This window comes from Anolis carolinensis, chromosome 5 (genome assembly GCF_035594765.1).
Source record: "Anolis carolinensis isolate JA03-04 chromosome 5, rAnoCar3.1.pri, whole genome shotgun sequence".
NCBI lineage: Eukaryota > Metazoa > Chordata > Lepidosauria > Squamata > Dactyloidae > Anolis > Anolis carolinensis.
The window spans coordinates 203,895,149-203,912,683 of record NC_085845.1 but is presented as its reverse complement, the minus strand read 5'-3'; the positions used below and the strand labels follow the sequence as shown (position 1 = coordinate 203,912,683).

The 17,535-nt window shown below is 44.4% G+C and overlaps 1 protein-coding gene across 2 annotated transcripts in view; it reads left to right on the top strand.

Moving 5' to 3' along the window:
• Positions 1-249: 249 nt before the first annotated feature.
• The window catches only part of LOC134299714 (alpha-lactalbumin-like), a 51,930-nt gene continuing 34,644 nt past the window's right edge, over positions 250-17,535 (top strand). The window contains exons 1-3 of one of the 2 annotated variants that reach the window (XM_062983443.1): positions 250-488; positions 6,386-6,529; positions 15,845-15,923. In XM_062983443.1, coding sequence (XP_062839513.1) covers positions 293-488; positions 6,386-6,529; positions 15,845-15,923 — 419 coding nt within the window. In that variant the 5' untranslated portion in view covers positions 250-292. The remainder of the gene's footprint in view (positions 489-6,385; positions 6,530-15,844; positions 15,924-17,535) is intronic. The other variant, XM_062983442.1, reaches the window with a different exon arrangement.

The window sequence follows — 17,535 nt, the reverse complement described above, 5'->3', positions numbered from 1 at the left end:
CCTGTGCTGATTGGAGGCAAAGCCACCACCAAAGCTGTCCTGGTGGCCCATAAGTGACCTTTGAATGCTTTAATGCAATTTCCTGCTTCTTGGCCGGGGGTTGGACTGGATGGCCCATGAGGTCTCTTCCAACTCTACTATTCTATGATTCTATGATTCAATAGCTGCACATTGCGAGCCCGTATCACACCAGAGCCAAACGAGTAGGCAAAGAGTACGCATTGCACCTGAAGTCTTGTACCTGCCTCCTACAGAATCCCAAGGCCTGGAGTTTAGGGGAGGGGCCCTTAAAATGCCCAGCCAGAGAGGTCCTGAGCCAGAGCTGGAGGCTGGAGACAAGGCTGCCATGGCTGCTTGGCTTCCTCGGCTCCTCTGCCTTTGGCTCCTTTCAGGGGCCTCACTAGCCGTGACGTTTCATGAATGTCCGCTGGCCAAGATTTTCCTTGAGGAAGGGCTGGACGGATACGCAGGCATCTCTTTGGAACAGTGTGAGTCGGTCGGACCCTTCCGGCTTTTTATTTGGGGCAACTTGGTTATTTGGTTATTGGTTGGTTTTGGTATTGGCTGAGGCTCCTGGACGTCTTACCTTCCCGTAGAAAGCCATTGTACGCAAGGGACCGAAATGACGTCCCTGAGATCAAGTGCCGAGATCAAGGTTTGCTTTTTTGGAATTTTGATGCAATGGATCTTGGTTGATTCTGTGGTTAAGGAGGGCTGATGTGCATCTAGGGTGGGAAAGAATGAAGTTGCGGACACCCATGAGCTGCCATGGCTCAAAGCTATGAAGTCCTGGGAGTTGTAGTTTGGTGAGGCGCCAGAACTCTTTGGAGGAGAAAGCCATAACCCACAGCCCCCTGCTTTCATTCCCTTCCTTTTGTCTCGCTCCTTTCCTTCTCTTCTTTTTTCCTCCCTCCCTCTGTGATGACTCATGGGCCTTGTAGTCCTGTTCCTAGTACTATTGTGGCAGACGAAGAGGAAAACATGGGGTTTTCGCCGGTTCAGCAAGAGCCGGAGTCTCTTCACCTGCAGGATGTTGATGTTTGCCCTCAAGAATTCAGCCAAACAGGCCTTGGGCAGAACTCCCCTCCGTTTCCCAGGAGGGAAAATTATTCTAAAGACAGGGGAGTCAGGGAGGCTAATCGGAGAAGCCTGAGAATTGCTGCCAAACAAATGGCTGATTAGGTCTGCTTCCCTTGGGAAATTCTAAGGAGTCTTGCATCTGGACAGAGTTGGGTTTCGTTTCCCGTTCTCTAGGGAAAGAGTTCTGTTGGCGGGAAAACGAGACCCAATATAGGTGTTTGGCGCGAGGGATTCTTTGCGGAGTCAATTGATCAGCTTGAGGAGAGAGATCGTGTGTGGACTTCGTAATCCCAGTTCCTTGCTTCCCGGATCAAGCTTCAAGCCTTGCCCTGTCTCACGGTTTTACCACGGACTCTGTTTCATGCTTCATGTTTGCCTTGTCTCCAGTCATGGATCTAGCCAAGAATCAAGTTTATTTCCAGCCTTGTTGTCAAGCTTCATTGGACTCTAAGACTCTGTTATTTCCCCACACTATTGCTTGGCAAAGTGTGTGTTTCGGTCAAGTGGATTAAAACTTTGAACTCTAATATCATTTATTGGACAATATATTTTTGGACTATATTTGACCTCATTTGAAAGGTCTGCTTCTGAACTATATTCTTCACTTGTTTTTATTGATTTTATATATTTCTTTAATAAAGATATTAGATAGAGACTGGCCTCTGTGTAAGGTTATTGGTGCTCTGCTGCCAGGGTTCTGACACCCTCCCTCCCTCCCTCCCTCCCTCCCTCCCTCCCTTCCTTCCTTACAAATGCAAGATACTCCTCTTAGGTAGAAAAAAGGAAATGCTGTCACACCTCAGGCTAAGTTCACCTTGCTGTAGATACCCAGTCAGACACACAGAGAGTCTTTTGAGGTTTTTATTAAGCAAAGCAGGATATAAATCAAGCAAGCAATCAAAAGGTAGTTCAAAGTTGTAGTGAAAGAGTCAATAAGTCCAATAAGATCACAAGGTAAAGAAATGTCCAATAATCCAAAATGCAAGGTCCATAAGTTCAGAGAGCATGGCAAAAGCGATAATCCACAAGGCAAGGTAATAGTCCAATGAGTCCATAGAACAAGGCCCAAGAATCCAAGAACACTGACGAGGAGAACATCCACCTAGATCAAGCGAAGAATTGCTCTGACAAAAGAGTGGTCTGCAAAAGCACCCTTTAATAACAATTCAGAAAAGCGTTCCTTTTCCCACAGCTAGACTCCCTTGCAGTCTCCTTTTTCCGCGCTAACCGCTCACTTCTACGAAACTGGGAACCCATCCAAGACAAACGGTCCTCTCTAGATAACTCATTGCTTGCGCTACTGTTATCTTGCACCTGGTCAGGAGCTAACCCGTCTTCCTCATTATTTCCCAAAGCTGAAGTTTCTCCTACATCAGTTCTCAAGGGAAGAATGTCAGCCTGACCGTTATCTATCTCTCCTGGGGTCAGCAGGTCATCCTGCTCAAACTGAAACTGCATCTCTGAGCTGGCTTCATCTTCATCCTCAGACTGCTCAAGAATCCCAAAACCAGAATCCCCTTCAGCTTCATCTTGAATCTGGCCAGCCTGTGGCTGGGATACAACAAATGCAGAGAAGGAATGGGGGACGATGCCTGGCTCGACAGCAGGACATGTGAAAAAGATCTTGAAGTCCTTGTGGTGAGGAAGGGGAACATGAGCCAGGAATGTCATGCGGCGTCAAAAAAAGCCAATGGGATTTTGGCCTCCATCAAGAAGAGTCTAGTGTCTACATCAAGGGAAATCATGCTAGCCTTCTATTCTGCCTTGGTCAGACCACACCTGGAATTGCACTGTGCCCAATTCTGGGAACTGCAACAGAAGGGAGATGCTGACAAGCTGTGTCCAGAGGAGGGCGGCTCAAAGAATCAAGGGTCTGGAGAACAAGCCCTAGGAGGAGCGGCTTAAAGAGTGGGGCATGTTTAGCCTGCAGAACAGAAGGTGAGAGGAGACATGTGAGGGCCATGGATCAAGAGGTGACAGAGGGGAAGTCCTAGGGAGGAGGGAGCAGGCTTCCTTTCTGCTGCCCTGGAGACTAAGACGCAATGGAACAATGGCTTCAAACTACAGGAAAGGAGATTCTACCTGAACATCAGGAAGAACTTTCTGACTGTGTGTGAGAGAGAGCTCTTCAGCAGTGGAACTCTCTCTCTCTCTGCCCCAGAGGGAGTGTGGTGGAGGCTCCCATTTTGGAGGCTTTTAAGCAGAGGCTGGATAGTCATCTGTCGGGGATGCTTTGAATGTGATTTTCCTGCTTCTTAGAAGAATGGGGTTGGACTGGATGGCCCACCAGGTCTCTTCCAACGCTATGATTCTATGATTCCTTCCTTTCTTTCCATCCCTTCATACATTTTCTCCCTCTCTTTTCTTCCATATTTCATTCCTATGTCATCCCTTCTTTATCTTCCCTTCCTTTTGTCATCCATTCCTTTCTCTTCCTGTCCTTCTCTTTCTTTCCTTCCCTTCCCTCATACCCTTTCATCTTTCTCTTCTTTCCTTTCCTCTTTTTTTCCTACCTTTACAGTCTTCCTTGCACTCCTTCTTCTTTTTTAAGCCTCATGTTCCACTTTATAGCCTTTGGAGGTCTCCATTTTGTTCAGACCTCATGTTCAAATAGCAGACAAAGGTTTGAGGTAATGAGACAAAGAGAGTTCCGGTTGTTGTCGAAAAAGACGTTTATTCTCAGTGGCCAGAGAGAATAAGCAATAGGAAGGACCCTCTCCTGTATTCAGGACAGCGAGGGTACAGAACCAAGAAACACAGGCCTTTTATACCACTTTTGCCTTCATCTACCTATGTCATATAGGCATTTTCCATCACCAATTAGAGTCAAAAAAGTCTTACTTTGCACTTTACTAAAAGCTACTATTGTGTTTTCCTAAAATATAGGCTACTGTCAAGACCTCTGACCCTCCATTAGGCCTTATCTAAGGAATTCCTATCTAGGCTTTCTGGGATCCCATTAATTGAGGAATTTCCCTTTATCTTGGCTCTTAGGGAGTCATTAGCACTCCTACATGGCGCCAGGTCTTATCTTGACATCCCAAAAGCCTTGATTTGTCTTTTGTCCATTAGCATGGAGCTTGTTGACACTTGACATATGTTTCTGGCACTTAGGGTGAACTTTGGTCTCTGCTGGGTATTTGCTAGGCAGAGTGTATTTTGGAGCTATATGCACACCTTCTGCTTATGATTATATATATCTATATTTTATTCCCATTTCTAATATGATTACATTTGAACCTTGGATCTTTTGGTCCGCAAGTTCAGCAGCTCAGTGCTTTAACACACTGTGCCACCAGTTTATTGATGTTTATTGATGGTTATATGTAAGCAAAAGCAAAATAGAGTTCAGAGTCAGTAAAGTAGGTTTAAATTCACAAGAGCAAGGTACTTGAAGTTCTTTCTTGAATAAGCAATGTTACCACCTCTGGCTGTGGCAGAGAAAGCAAGCCATTTTAAGGAGAATCCAAGGTCTTTCTCTCATGAGAAAACTACTCATTAGATTTCTTCAAAAGCAACTGTCTGCTTCTTCGCAGGCATTCTTGTTTCCTCCTCCCATGAGTTATTGCTGCCTTCCTGTCAAACTCATTATCCTCCTCTATATCCGGTTGCTCCTGACACGAAAAAAATATATATATTGATAATAATAATGTAATACAATATAACACTAATAATAATACCATATAATAATATTAATTATATATTCTATATTACATATATATTTATTACTAATAATATTACAGTATAGTGGTATAGTTCAATATAGTAATATATAATGCTAATATTGTGCTATGCTGATAATATAATATATTGTATGTACATATAATTTGTAAGCCACTCTGAGTCCCCTTTGGGGTAAGAAGGGTGTGATACAAATGTAGTAAATAAATGCAGTAAATAAATAATAAATACATTATAGACTTAGGCTCACCCAAAGTCTGAAATGACTTGAAGGCACACAACAACAACAACAACAACAACAACAACCCTAATTAACTTGACTATCTCATTAGCCAGAAGCAGGACCACACTTCTCATTGAAATCCTGATAAATACATGTTGGTTAAAATTGTTTTTATTTTTAAATATTGTATTGTTCTTTCATTGTTGTTGTTGTTGTTGTTGTTGTTGTTTTTGCACTACAAATAAGACATATGCAGTGTGCATCGGAATTTGTTTGTATTTTTTTCAAATGATAATCCGGCCCCTCAACAGTCTGAAGGATTATGGACCGGCCCTTGGCTTAAAAAGTTTGAGGACCCCTGGTCTAGTCCCCTGAAAGGCACAGTTGCACTCTCTCAGCCATAGAGTAAGATACACACACACAGATTGAATATAAATCTTCATTATATTACTTATATTCATTACAGTGAATATCTTGGCTGTGTCTTTTAGGGCTGTGCTAATAATAATAATAATAATAATAATAATAATAATAATAATAATAATAATAAGTTTATTTTTGTATCCTGCCTCCATCACTCCGAAGGGACTTGGGGCGGCTCACATGGGGACGAGCCCAGTATCAACATAAGTTTTGTCTTATTCCAAGCCTCAACCATTTGGAGGATTGTTATCCTGAAAGGTCAGAGGTTTGAATCCGGGGCGGGGTGAGCTCCCGCTGTTAGCCCCAGCTTCTGCCAACCTAACAGTACGAAAACATGCAGATGTTTGTAGATCAATAGGTACCATTCCAATGGGAAGGTAACGGCGCTCCATTCAGTCACTCTGCCTCCATGACCTTGGAGGTGTCAATGGACAACGCCGGCTCTTCTGCTTAGAAATGGAGATGAGCACCAACCCCCAGATTCAGACAGGACTGGACTTAATGTCAGGGGAAAATCTTTACTTTTACTCTATATAGTTTCTAAAATTCTGATAATAGATATGGTTCATTGATCTTGATGTTTAGGTTTGCCAAAGTAAAGTGTGCGTGTCATTTTCAATGCCTAAATATTTGAAAACATGCCTAAGAAAGAGTGACAGGACTTGCACTCTTGAGTGTCCACTGAAGTTGATCAGTGGAGCCTGATTTCTGTCAAAGTGTATTGACACAGTTTCCAAGTGTTTCCAACAGACGTTGTTGTAACTATAAATTACCAATTGACAGTCATTTTCCGTTATTTTAAGACTTAAAACTTTGTAACTAAAATAGAAAATGGATTTAATTAAGTCTATATAAAATATAGAATGATCCATACCATTTAAATTATATTGTGTTCTGGAACTATTCTTCATGATTAAATTTCAACCCCCCCCCCTTTTTTTTCTGACTGTATCCATACATTGTTCTCTTTGCTTTTAGGGATGTGTATAGCATTTCACTCAAGTTCGTACAATACGGATCACACCAACAAGTATGGATTTGGATTGTTTCATTTCGACAGACAAGTTTGGTGCAAAACGGGCGAGGAGGACTCACTGAACCTCTGCAACATATGCTGTTCAAGTAAGTGCTTTGAGAAAAGTTTTCTCTCTTTCTTAAAAGTTTCAAAACTGCAATTTCGAAGCAGGTAAAAGAGGCAGGGGGGAAAAAGAAATGGAATAGACAAAAATGGGTAAGGCAGGATTTGGTAGGAGAAAGGAAAAGGAGGAAAGAGAAAGAGAAGAAAGAAAGAAAGAAAGAAAGAAAGAAAGAAAGAAAGAAAGAAAGAAAGAAAGAGAAAGGAAGGAAGGAAGGAAGGAAGGAAGGAAGGAAGGAAGGAAGGAAGGAAGGAAGAAAGAAAGAAAGAAAGAAAGAAAGAAAGAAAGAAAGAAAGAAAGAAAGAAAGAAAGAAAGAAAGAAAGATCTATCAGGCAAATAATGAGAAGAAAGGAAGAAAAGTGAGAGGGAGAAAGTGCATAGGGATGTGGGCAAACTACAACTCCCGTCATCACAGATCAGTTCTCTCTAAACCCCATAAAAAAATTTTTGTCCTCTCTAGAGTTAGGTGCACTGTCATGAGAAGCTTGTGTGCTCTCGGGTTGGGTGCCCTTCAACTCCCATCATCCTGGTCATGAGAAGCTTGTGTGCTCTCAGGTTGGGTGCCCTTCAACTCCCATCGTCCTGGTCATGAGAAGCTTGTGTGCTCTCAGGTTGAGTGTCCTTCAACTCCCATCATCCTGGTCATGAGAAGCTTGTGTGCTCTCAGGTTGGGTGCCCTTCAACTCCCATCATCCTGGTCATGAGAAGCTTGTGTGCTCTCGGGTTGGGTGCCCTTCAACTCCCATCATCCTGGTCATGAGAAGCTTGTGGGCTCTCAGGTTGGGTGCCCTTCAACTCCCATCATCCTGGTCATGAGAAGCTTGTGTGCTCTCAGGTTGGGTGCCCTTCAACTCCCATCATCCTGGTCATGAGAAGCTTGTGTGCTCTCGGGTTGGGTGCCCTTCAACTCCCATCATCCTGGTCATGAGAAGCTTGTGTGCTCTCGGGTTGGGTGCCCTTCAACTCCCATTATCCTGGTCATGAGAAGCTTGTGTGCTCTCAGGTTGGGTGCCCTTCAACTCCCATCGTCCTGGTCATGAGAAGCTTGTGTGCTCTCAGGTTGAGTGTCCTTCAACTCCCATCATCCTGGTCATGAGAAGCTTGTGTGCTCTCAGGTTGGGTGCCCTTCAACTCCCATCATCCTGGTCATGAGAAGCTTGTGTGCTCTCGGGTTGGGTGCCCTTCAACTCCCATCATCCTGGTCATGAGAAGCTTGTGTGCTCTCAGGTTGGGTGCCCTTCAACTCCCATCATCCTGGTCATGAGAAGCTTGTGTGCTCTCGGGTTGGGTGCCCTTCAACTCCCATCATCCTGGTCATGAGAAGCTTGTGTGCTCTCGGGTTGGGTGCCCTTCAACTCCCATCATCCTGGTCATGAGAAGCTTGTGTGCTCTCGGGTTGGGTACCCTTCAACTCCCATCATCCTGGTCATGAGAAGCTTGTGCGCGCTCGGGTTGGGTGCCCTTCAACTCCCATCATCCTGGTCATGAGAAGCTTGTGTGCTCTCAGGTTAGGTGCCCTTCAACTCCCAACATCCTGGTCATGAGAAGCTTGTGCGCGCTCGGGTTGGGTGCCCTTCAACTCCCATCATCCTGGTCATGAGAAGCTTGTGTGCTCTCGGGTTGGGTACCCGTCAACTCTCATCATCCTGGTCATGAGAAGCTTGTGTGCTCTCAGGTTGGGTGCCCTTCAACTCCCATCATCCTGGTCATGAGAAGCTTGTGTGCTCTCGGGTTGGGTGCCCTTCAACTCCCATCATCCTGGTCATGAGAAGCTTGTGTGCTCTCGGGTTGGGTGCCCTTCAACTCCCATCATCCTGGTCATGAGAAGCTTGTGTGCTCTCGGGTTGGGTACCCGTCAACTCCCATCATCCTGGTCATGAGAAGCTTGTGTGCTCTCAGGTTGGGTGCCCTTCAACTCCCATCATCCTGGTCATGAGAAGCTTGTGTGCTCTCGGGTTGGGTGCCCTTCAACTCCCATCATCCTGGTCATGAGAAGCTTGTGTGCTCTCGGGTTGGGTGCCCTTCAACTCCCATCATCCTGGTCATGAGAAGCTTGTGTGCTCTCGGGTTGGGTACCCTTCAACTCCCATCATCCTGGTCATGAGAAGCTTGTGCGCGCTCGGGTTGGGTGCCCTTCAACTCCCATCATCCTGGTCATGAGAAGCTTGTGTGCTCTCAGGTTAGGTGCCCTTCAACTCCCAACATCCTGGTCATGAGAAGCTTGTGCGCGCTCGGGTTGGGTGCCCTTCAACTCCCATCATCCTGGTCATGAGAAGCTTGTGTGCTCTCGGGTTGGGTACCCGTCAACTCTCATCATCCTGGTCATGAGAAGCTTGTGTGCTCTCGGGTTGGGTACCCGTCAACTCCCATCATCCTGGTCATGAGAAGCTTGTGTGCTCTCGGGTTGGGTGCCCTTCAACTCCCATCATCCTGGTCATGAGAAGCTTGTGCGCGCTCGGGTTGGGTGCCCTTCAACTCCCATCATCCTGGTCATGAGAAGCTTGTGTGCTCTCGGGTTGGGTACCCGTCAACTCCCATCATCCTGGTCATGAGAAGCTTGTGCGCGCTCGGGTTGGGTACCCGTCAACTCCCATCATCCTGGTCATGAGAAGCTTGTGTGCTCTCGGTTGGGTACCCGTCAACTCCCATCATCCTGGTCATGAGAAGCTTGTGTGCTCTCGGGTTGGGTACCCGTCAACTCTCATCATCCTGGTCATGAGAAGCTTGTGTGCTCTCGGGTTGGGTACCCGTCAACTCCCATCATCCTGGTCATGAGAAGCTTGTGTGCTCTCGGGTTGGGTGCCCTTCAACTCCCATCATCCTGGTCATGAGAAGCTTGTGCGCGCTCGGGTTGGGTGCCCTTCAACTCCCATCATCCTGGTCATGAGAAGCTTGTGTGCTCTCGGGTTGGGTGCCCTTCAACTCCCATCATCCTGGTCATGAGAAGCTTGTGTGCTCTCGGGTTGGGTACCCTTCAACTCCCATCATCCTGGTCATGAGAAGCTTGTGTGCTCTCGGGTTGGGTGCCCTTCAACTCCCATCATCCTGGTCATGAGAAGCTTGTGCGCGCTCGGGTTGGGTGCCCTTCAACTCCCATCATCCTGGTCATGAGAAGCTTGTGCGCGCTCGGGTTGGGTGCCCTTCAACTCCCATCATCCTGGTCATGAGAAGCTTGTGTGCTCTCGGGTTGGGTGCCCTTCAACTCCCACCATCCTGGTCATGAGAAGCTTGTGCGCGCTCGGGTTGGGTGCCCTTCAACTCCCATTATCCTGGTCATGAGAAGCTTGTGTGCTCTCGGGTTGGGTGCCCTTCAGCTCCCGTCATCCTGGTCATGAGAAGCCAGAATATAAGCAATAAAGCTGTTCATTGAATATTATAATTGAGCATAAGCAAGTAAAGTTCAGAGTCAACAAAGTGGGTTAAATCCACAAAAGCAATATACTTATCAGTCTTTAAGCAGGAGTCCAAGAAAGTCACTCAAGGTTGTAGTCCAAACTAGAACTGGTACTTAGCTCTGTAAGAAATATCAAGAGTAGTCCATACAGGATTCAATTCCAATAATAATAATAATAATAATAATAATAATAATAATAATAATAATAATAATAATAATAATATCGAAAAATCAGCTGATGACCCAAACTGCAGACTGTGCAAGGAAACCGACGAAACCATGGGTCATATCCTCAGCTGCTGTAAGAAAATTGCACAGACAGACTACAAACAGAGGCACAACTATGTGGCCCAAATGATTCATTGGAACTTATGCCTCAAGTACCACCTCCCAGCAGCAAAGAACTGGTGGGATCACAAACCTGCAAAAGTATTGGAAAATGAGCACGCAAAGATACTGTGGGACTTCCGAATCCAGACTGACAAAGTTCTGGAACACAACACACCAGACATCACAGTTGTGGAAAAGAACAAGGTTTGGATCATTGATATCGCCATCCCAGGTGACAGTCGCATTGACGAAAAACAACAGGAAAAACTCAGCCGCTCTCAGGACCTCAAGATTGAACTTCAAAGACTCTGGCAGAAACCAGTACAGGTGGTCCCGGTGGTGATGGGCACATTGGGTGCTGTGCCAAAAGATCTCAGCCGGCATTTGGAAACAATAGACATTGACAAAATTACGATCTGCCAACTGCAAAAGGCCACCCTGCTGGGATCTGCGCGCATCATCCGAAAATACATCACACAGTCCTAGATACTTGAGAAGTGTTCGAATTGTGATTTTGTGATATGAAATCCAGCATATCTATCTTGTTTGCTGTGTCATAATAAAATAATAATAATAATAATAATAATAATAATAATAATAATAATAATTTTATTCTTATATCCCGCCCCATCTCCCCGAAGGGACTCGGGGCGGCTCACATGGGGCCATGCCCAGACACAACAACACAAGTCAAATAAAACATTAACAACCGAGCAATAAAACTTCAACATGATTAAGAACAGTCGTAAAAGTCCATATATAAAATAATATTAAATCACGATTTGAGTCCAAGGCATGAAACGATCAAGAAACCACAGGAAGTAAGGCTGGAGTACATGATCAAACTCCAAATATAATCCAAGGCATTGGTAATCCACACGGCAAAGACACAGGAGTAATCAACTGGATTCAAAAGTAAAACAAGGTAGGCACTTGACTTAAAAGTCCACGGCAGCAAGGCATACAAGGACACAGAGGCAAAGATCTTTCTCTCTTGAATTGCAAAGTTGTCACCTCTGCCGAGCAGAGAAAGGACAAAGTGTTTAAGGAAGATCCAAGGCCTTCCTCCCTGGGAACACTATTTCTCTCATGGGAAAACTACTCATTAGCCTGCTTCAAAAGCAGGCGTTCACTCCTTCGTAAACATTCGCTCTCCCTTCTTCTGTGAGTGAACACCTCCCTTCTGTCAAATACATCATTCTCCTCTAAACTAGAATGTCCATCTGGCAGCTGTTGAACTGACCTTGACAGGGGAGAAGAATGTGCTTCAGAATGCCTGCTTGCAACCATCTCTTCTCTGGCCCCAGAATCCACTGGATTTCAGGCCCAAAACCAGAGTCTTGTGGCAAGTCCTCTGGCAAAGTAGGTGCAGGTACAATTACTGGCTGAACGGGGCTAATGTCAGGCTCAGGCTGAGCTACAAGTCACTCAGATCCATTTCCCGTTGGGTGAGAAGAGTGGGATATAAATGTTGGAAATAAATAAATAAATAAATTTTGACTTGGATGCTGTTATTGATACAGTTCCAATGGATGTAACTTTGGCTCCTGCTTGTCCAGTGTTGATGGATACCTTTCAATATGTGCAACCTGATGATGTGGACAGGATCCCTGGAGAGCTGAGAGCTACCACATGTATCATCATCATCATCATCATCATCATCATTTAATTACTTATTAATCGCCCTCCATCCACGATGCTCTAGGCTATTTACAAGATATTATAGATCCTTTTCCTTCCTGGCTGAACAAACAGGCCAGAGAGGGACTGGCAGAGTGGGTGAAGGTGATGGTCAATGCCTCCTTGGAACAAGGCAAACTTCCAGCTTGCCTAAAGGAAGCAGTTGTTAGACAGATATTTAAAAATCCAACCCAGAACCCCTCTATGATAGACAACTATCAGCCAGTGTCCAACCTTCCCTTTCTGAGCAAGGACTGACAGCGGTGGCGACGGTGGGGTGAGACCCTGGTTGCCGTGCAGAGTGGGTTCCAAAAACCTCATCCCGGTCTCACCTCCTTCTCCAGGCTGTATTCCCATGCGGAGAATCAGCAGTGGTCAGCCAACACTCCAGCAGGCGAAATCCAACTGTTGTTTAACTTTATTTACATAACTATTTACAGTTGCAGTTATTTCCAATAAATCCCGGACACATGGCTGTGTCTCCTCGGCTACAGAGCATGGCATTCATAGTCCATCTCCAGAGAATGCTCAAGCCGAACACACACTAACAGACGACACTCCCCTGCATTCCACAGACCAAGAAGGAAGTCCCGGTCAAACAAACTTGACCCCATTGGTCCTGTGATACATCAATCAAAGCAGGTTCTTATTAACTCCATAGTTACTGAAATGCCTTGCCGAAACTCACACAGAAGGCATTTCTAACAGCCTAGATTGATTTCAACATTTCACACAATTCACAATACCCTGACAATTCCCCTCCGAAATGTTTAAATCAATACTCTACATACTTAAACACTCTACACATTTGATCAAACTCTCTCTTGAACTTCTACAAGATAACACATGTATACATACAGTCTCTATCAATCACATGTAAATTGCATTGATTACAATATATCAACACTCTTCTCGCATCTTTATTAACACAATCGATGCTAGCAATATATCACAAAACACTTTTGCTTCACTTCATTAATCAATAGTTTTCCCAACCTCTGAAAAACTTGATTCATTGTGCCACATTGATTCACTTAATGCTGCCAGGCTATATTTCAACTCACTGCTGGCTTATTCATGGATTTCAGTTTCTCTTAAATCCAAGTCATCTCACAATCATACTTCACCCAAAAATCTAGAGAGTTCTTTCTCTCACTCTCTATCTCTATTACATATTGATTTTTCCACAACAATGATTCTCAAAAAATGATTAACGTCTTGGGGCGTATGGTGGCCGCCAAACTCTAGGGATTTCTGTATGAAACAGATTATCTAGATCCATTCCAATCAGATTTCAGGCCTGGCTATGGAACAAAGACAGATTTGGTCATCTTGGTGGATGACCTGCAATGAGAGCTAGACAGGGGTGTGTGTCCATGTTGGTTCCCCGGGATCTCTCAGCAGCTTTGGATACCCTTGACCATGGGATCCTTCTGTGTCATCTCGCTGGGATAGGACTGGGAGGCACAGTCTTACAGTGGCTCCATTCCTTCCTGGAGGGCCGCACCCAGGAGGTGGTGTTGAAGGACTCCTGTTTGAGCTCCCAACCATTAACCTGTGGGGTTTCTCAAGGGACCATTTTGTCCTCCATGCTGTTTAACATCTACATTAAACTGCTGGGAGAGATCATCTAGAGTTTTGGAGTTTGATACCATCTGTACACGGATGATGCCCAACTCCATTATTCTTTCCGTGGGATGTCAAGGAAGCAGTTCAGTACCTGAACTGAAGCCTGAAGTGTGTAATGGACTGGATGAGGGTAAACAAATTTAAGGTAAATCCAGATGTTGTAGTCCAGCCTCTGCTGGTGTCCGATGTGTCTGATGTCAATGACGTTTCCGGGGCTGCGTCTGATTGCAATGGGGTTGATGGTACTGACAGGCTTGCTTTAGAGCTAGAGGTTTTCGCAGAACAGAGACTGGAGACTCAAGGTCACATTCCTGAAAGGGGCCGGTTTTCTGAGGAGGATTTGTCAGATGCAGATGTAGAGGGCAATGAGCTGGCCAATAGACAGAGAAACTTTTGTAAACACAGAGAGAGTTCCCAGGTCCTTTGATGGTCAATTTGCCTTCGAGAGAAAAGGGCAGATAAAATATCTGGTGAGAAAGTGAAACGAAATGTGTTTTTCTCACTGCAGGAGGCTTCATTGAGTTCAACGTTGGTGATTTAAGCCAGCCAGGAACGTTCATGCTCAAAGTTTCCTAAATGGATTTTTAGCTTCATGGCTCCTGTCCTGCCAAGTTCCTGTCTTTTGATTCCAAGTGTGCTTTAATTTCATGGTTCCAGTTTATCAAGTTCATGCCTTGACTACTGGGATTTACACTGCCTTGTGTTTTTGGGTTTTGCAAACTTGTGCCTTGTGTTTTATTCTTGTACATTGGAAGCTGTGGACTATTGGTGATGTTTTAGGAAAACATTTTGGACTATACTCTTAAATCCTTTTTATTGCTTGGCTTTTATATATTCTTCAATGAACTGCTTGCTGATAATACTTAGCTGGTGTGGTGTTTTATGGTCAGAGGCGTTCCATTTCTGGGATACAAAACCAGATTAGATGGAAGTAGTGCTGGTCTTGTGTAAGATTGATCCGGGAGTAGGGTTACAACTTGAGATAGACGGGGTTACACTCTCCCTGAAATCCCAAGTTCGCAGTTAGGGGGTGATTCTGGAAACCGCCTTAAACCTCGAAGCCCAGGTGGCAGCGGTGACCAGGACTGCCTTTGCACAAATTATTTATTTATTTATTTCTCACATTTATATCTGCCCTTCTCACCCGAAGGGACTCAGGGCGGCTTACAACAGTGGCAACAATTAGATGCCCATACAAACCAATATAAAAACAGCACATAAAACAGTTAAAACTATTAAAATACATTATGAATTAAAAATATACATTTCAAACATAAAATCAGATCCGCTGTGTGCCCGCTGAGCCAGTTCCTGGAGAAATCTGACTTGGTCACTGTAGTACATACACTGGTTATATCTCGTTTGGGCTACTGTAATGCGCTCTATGTGGGACTGCCCTTGAAAAGTGTCTAGAAACTTCAATTGGTCCAGAGGAGAGCAGCCAGGTTAATCATCGGAGCCAATTCCAGGGAGCACACCACACCCCTGTTGAAACAGCTTCACTGGCTTCCGATTTGTTTCCGGACCCAGTTCAACGTGCTGGTTCTAACCCTGCATGGCTTTGGTCCAGGTTACCTGAGAGACTGTGCCCAGTGATACAGACTGGGTGAACCTTTAAGGTCCAGCAATGTCCTGTTTTGTCTTTCAAGAACAGCCTTAAAACACTGTGGTAAGTAAATGAAAAGTGCTTATAGAGGCTATAGAGTCCCCTCTCAGCTGCTAGGGCAGTTCCTAATTACTCACCTGCATTTCTGGCCGATATTCTAGTTGAACAATGTCTCTGCTCTGTTTCCTTTCACCTCTCCTGAAATGTGGGTACTGGCAAAATCTCCTCCTCAGATTCCAACTCGCCCTCAGATTCATGAACACTTTCCTGCTCCCCTTCCTCTTCTGAAGAAGAGGAATCCCTAACAAGCAAGGAGACTCTCATTTCCACACAATCCGAATGCCCGATCACCGTCTCCCAAAGCAGTTGCTCTACTCCGAACTCAAGAACAGGAAACATAATGTTGGTGGGCAGGAAAAGAGATTTAAAGATGGGTTTAAAGCCAACTCCCATCATGCTGGGCCAATCTCCCCCCAATCCCTCCAGAATGTCATGCCGGTCTTGGGAGTCTATGTGCAAAGCTCGGTCCAGATCTTGTTGTTGGTGGCAGTTACCATGCTCTCTGGAAGTGGTGGCCATCTTGGAAAATACATACAAACCAACATAGATACATTGTAGCTTCCATTAAAAATCTCTCTCTCTCTCTCTCTCTTTTTTACAGAGTTGGCAGATGCTGACATCCACGATGACATTAAGTGCGTCAAAAAAATTGTGCGCTCACCAGATAAACTAACCCTATTGTAAGTCCCTGTTTTCCAAAAGCATCTTTAATATCCTTTGGTTTAATTCCTTGTTTATAACATTGACCATCTAAGCTACAATCAAAATTATTTACATTAAATAATAGGGCAAAATAGCAAAGCTTATCGAAGAATATATATGAAAAGCAATTCAACAAAATAGTATAAGAATGCAATGTTCAAATACAGTAGAGTCTCACTTATCCAACATAAACGGGCCGGCAGAATGTTGCATAAGCGAATATTTTGGATAATAAGGAGGGATTAAGGAAAAGCCTATTAAACATCAAATTAGGTTATGATTTTAAAAATTAAGCACCAAAACATCATGTTATACAGTAGTTCAATAAGTAGTTCAATACGCAGTAATGCTATGTACTTATTACTGTATTTACGAATTAGCACCAAAATATCACGACGTATTGAAAACATTGACTACAAAAATGCGTTGGATAATCCAGAACATTGGATAAGCGAGTGTTGGATAAGTGAGACTCTACTGTATAAGGAATAATCCACAAAATCCAATAACCCACAAAATCCAAAATAATCCACAAAATCCAATCATCCGCTTCCTACATGAGTCCAACCGTCATCTTCCTAACGGTCCTGAGCTGTGATTTGTTTATGTCTGTGTCCCGAGACCTTTTTGGTCCTCGGTTTTAATCTTGTTCCTTTTCTCCGTCCCTGGCTCTCTCTCTCTTAACAAATGCTCCTTATAACAACTACGTGAAGGATTTTCTCCCCGTTGCATTTGCCTGCGCCATCGCATGTCACGTTTCCAACCCTGTTCTGACACTCTTCAATGCCTTTGTTTACTCTGTGCGCCCGCGTTCTCTGTTTTAGACCCCTCTCTGTCTTCACACTGTCGGCTCCCTTCACCGGACCTTGGTACAAACTACATTTATCTCCCTCGTCCACCGTCATCTCTCAAAAATGCATTCTTATTCAAATAAATGAAAATATTTTTGTACTGCTACAAGTTTACAGAGGTGGAGAACGGAGGTAAACAACCAACAAAAAGATTTAAGTTAATTGATAAAAAAGGAACAATCCACAAAAGTTAAAGTACTTGAGAAGCATCAAAAACTAGGGGGAAAAAGCAGGATAAATCCAAACATGAAATGTTGGAATCACAGACGCCTTAAAGGTCCAGACTTAAAAGTAACTTCAAAACTGAGTTTATTGCAACAAAAGAAAAGGGACACAGGGATACTTAAATGCAGTTCCACTGGTCAAAACTCAAAATACCAAACCAGACTTGGTCCAAAAGGTAAACAGAAATGTAATCCAGATTAACTGGGTGCAAAGAGCAACAAGACAAACAAAACGTCTGAGGCAAAACAAAAAGGCACAATACACAAATGGTTAACAAAGGAGTTGCAAGAAGAGAAGCGTCGTCAGCCGAAGTCTAAGGTCGAAAAGGGAGGAATCCAAAACAGCGTTGCTCCAGTGTTCGCAGAAGCAGCGTCTTTAGCCAAACTGGTTCAGATCCAAACTGCAGATCCAAGTCCAACGCCGAACATGAAAGCAGGCAGCAGCAAGACTACAAGAAACTTTCCCAATACACAACACCCAGCACACGAACACACAACAACACCTTGCCTTCTGC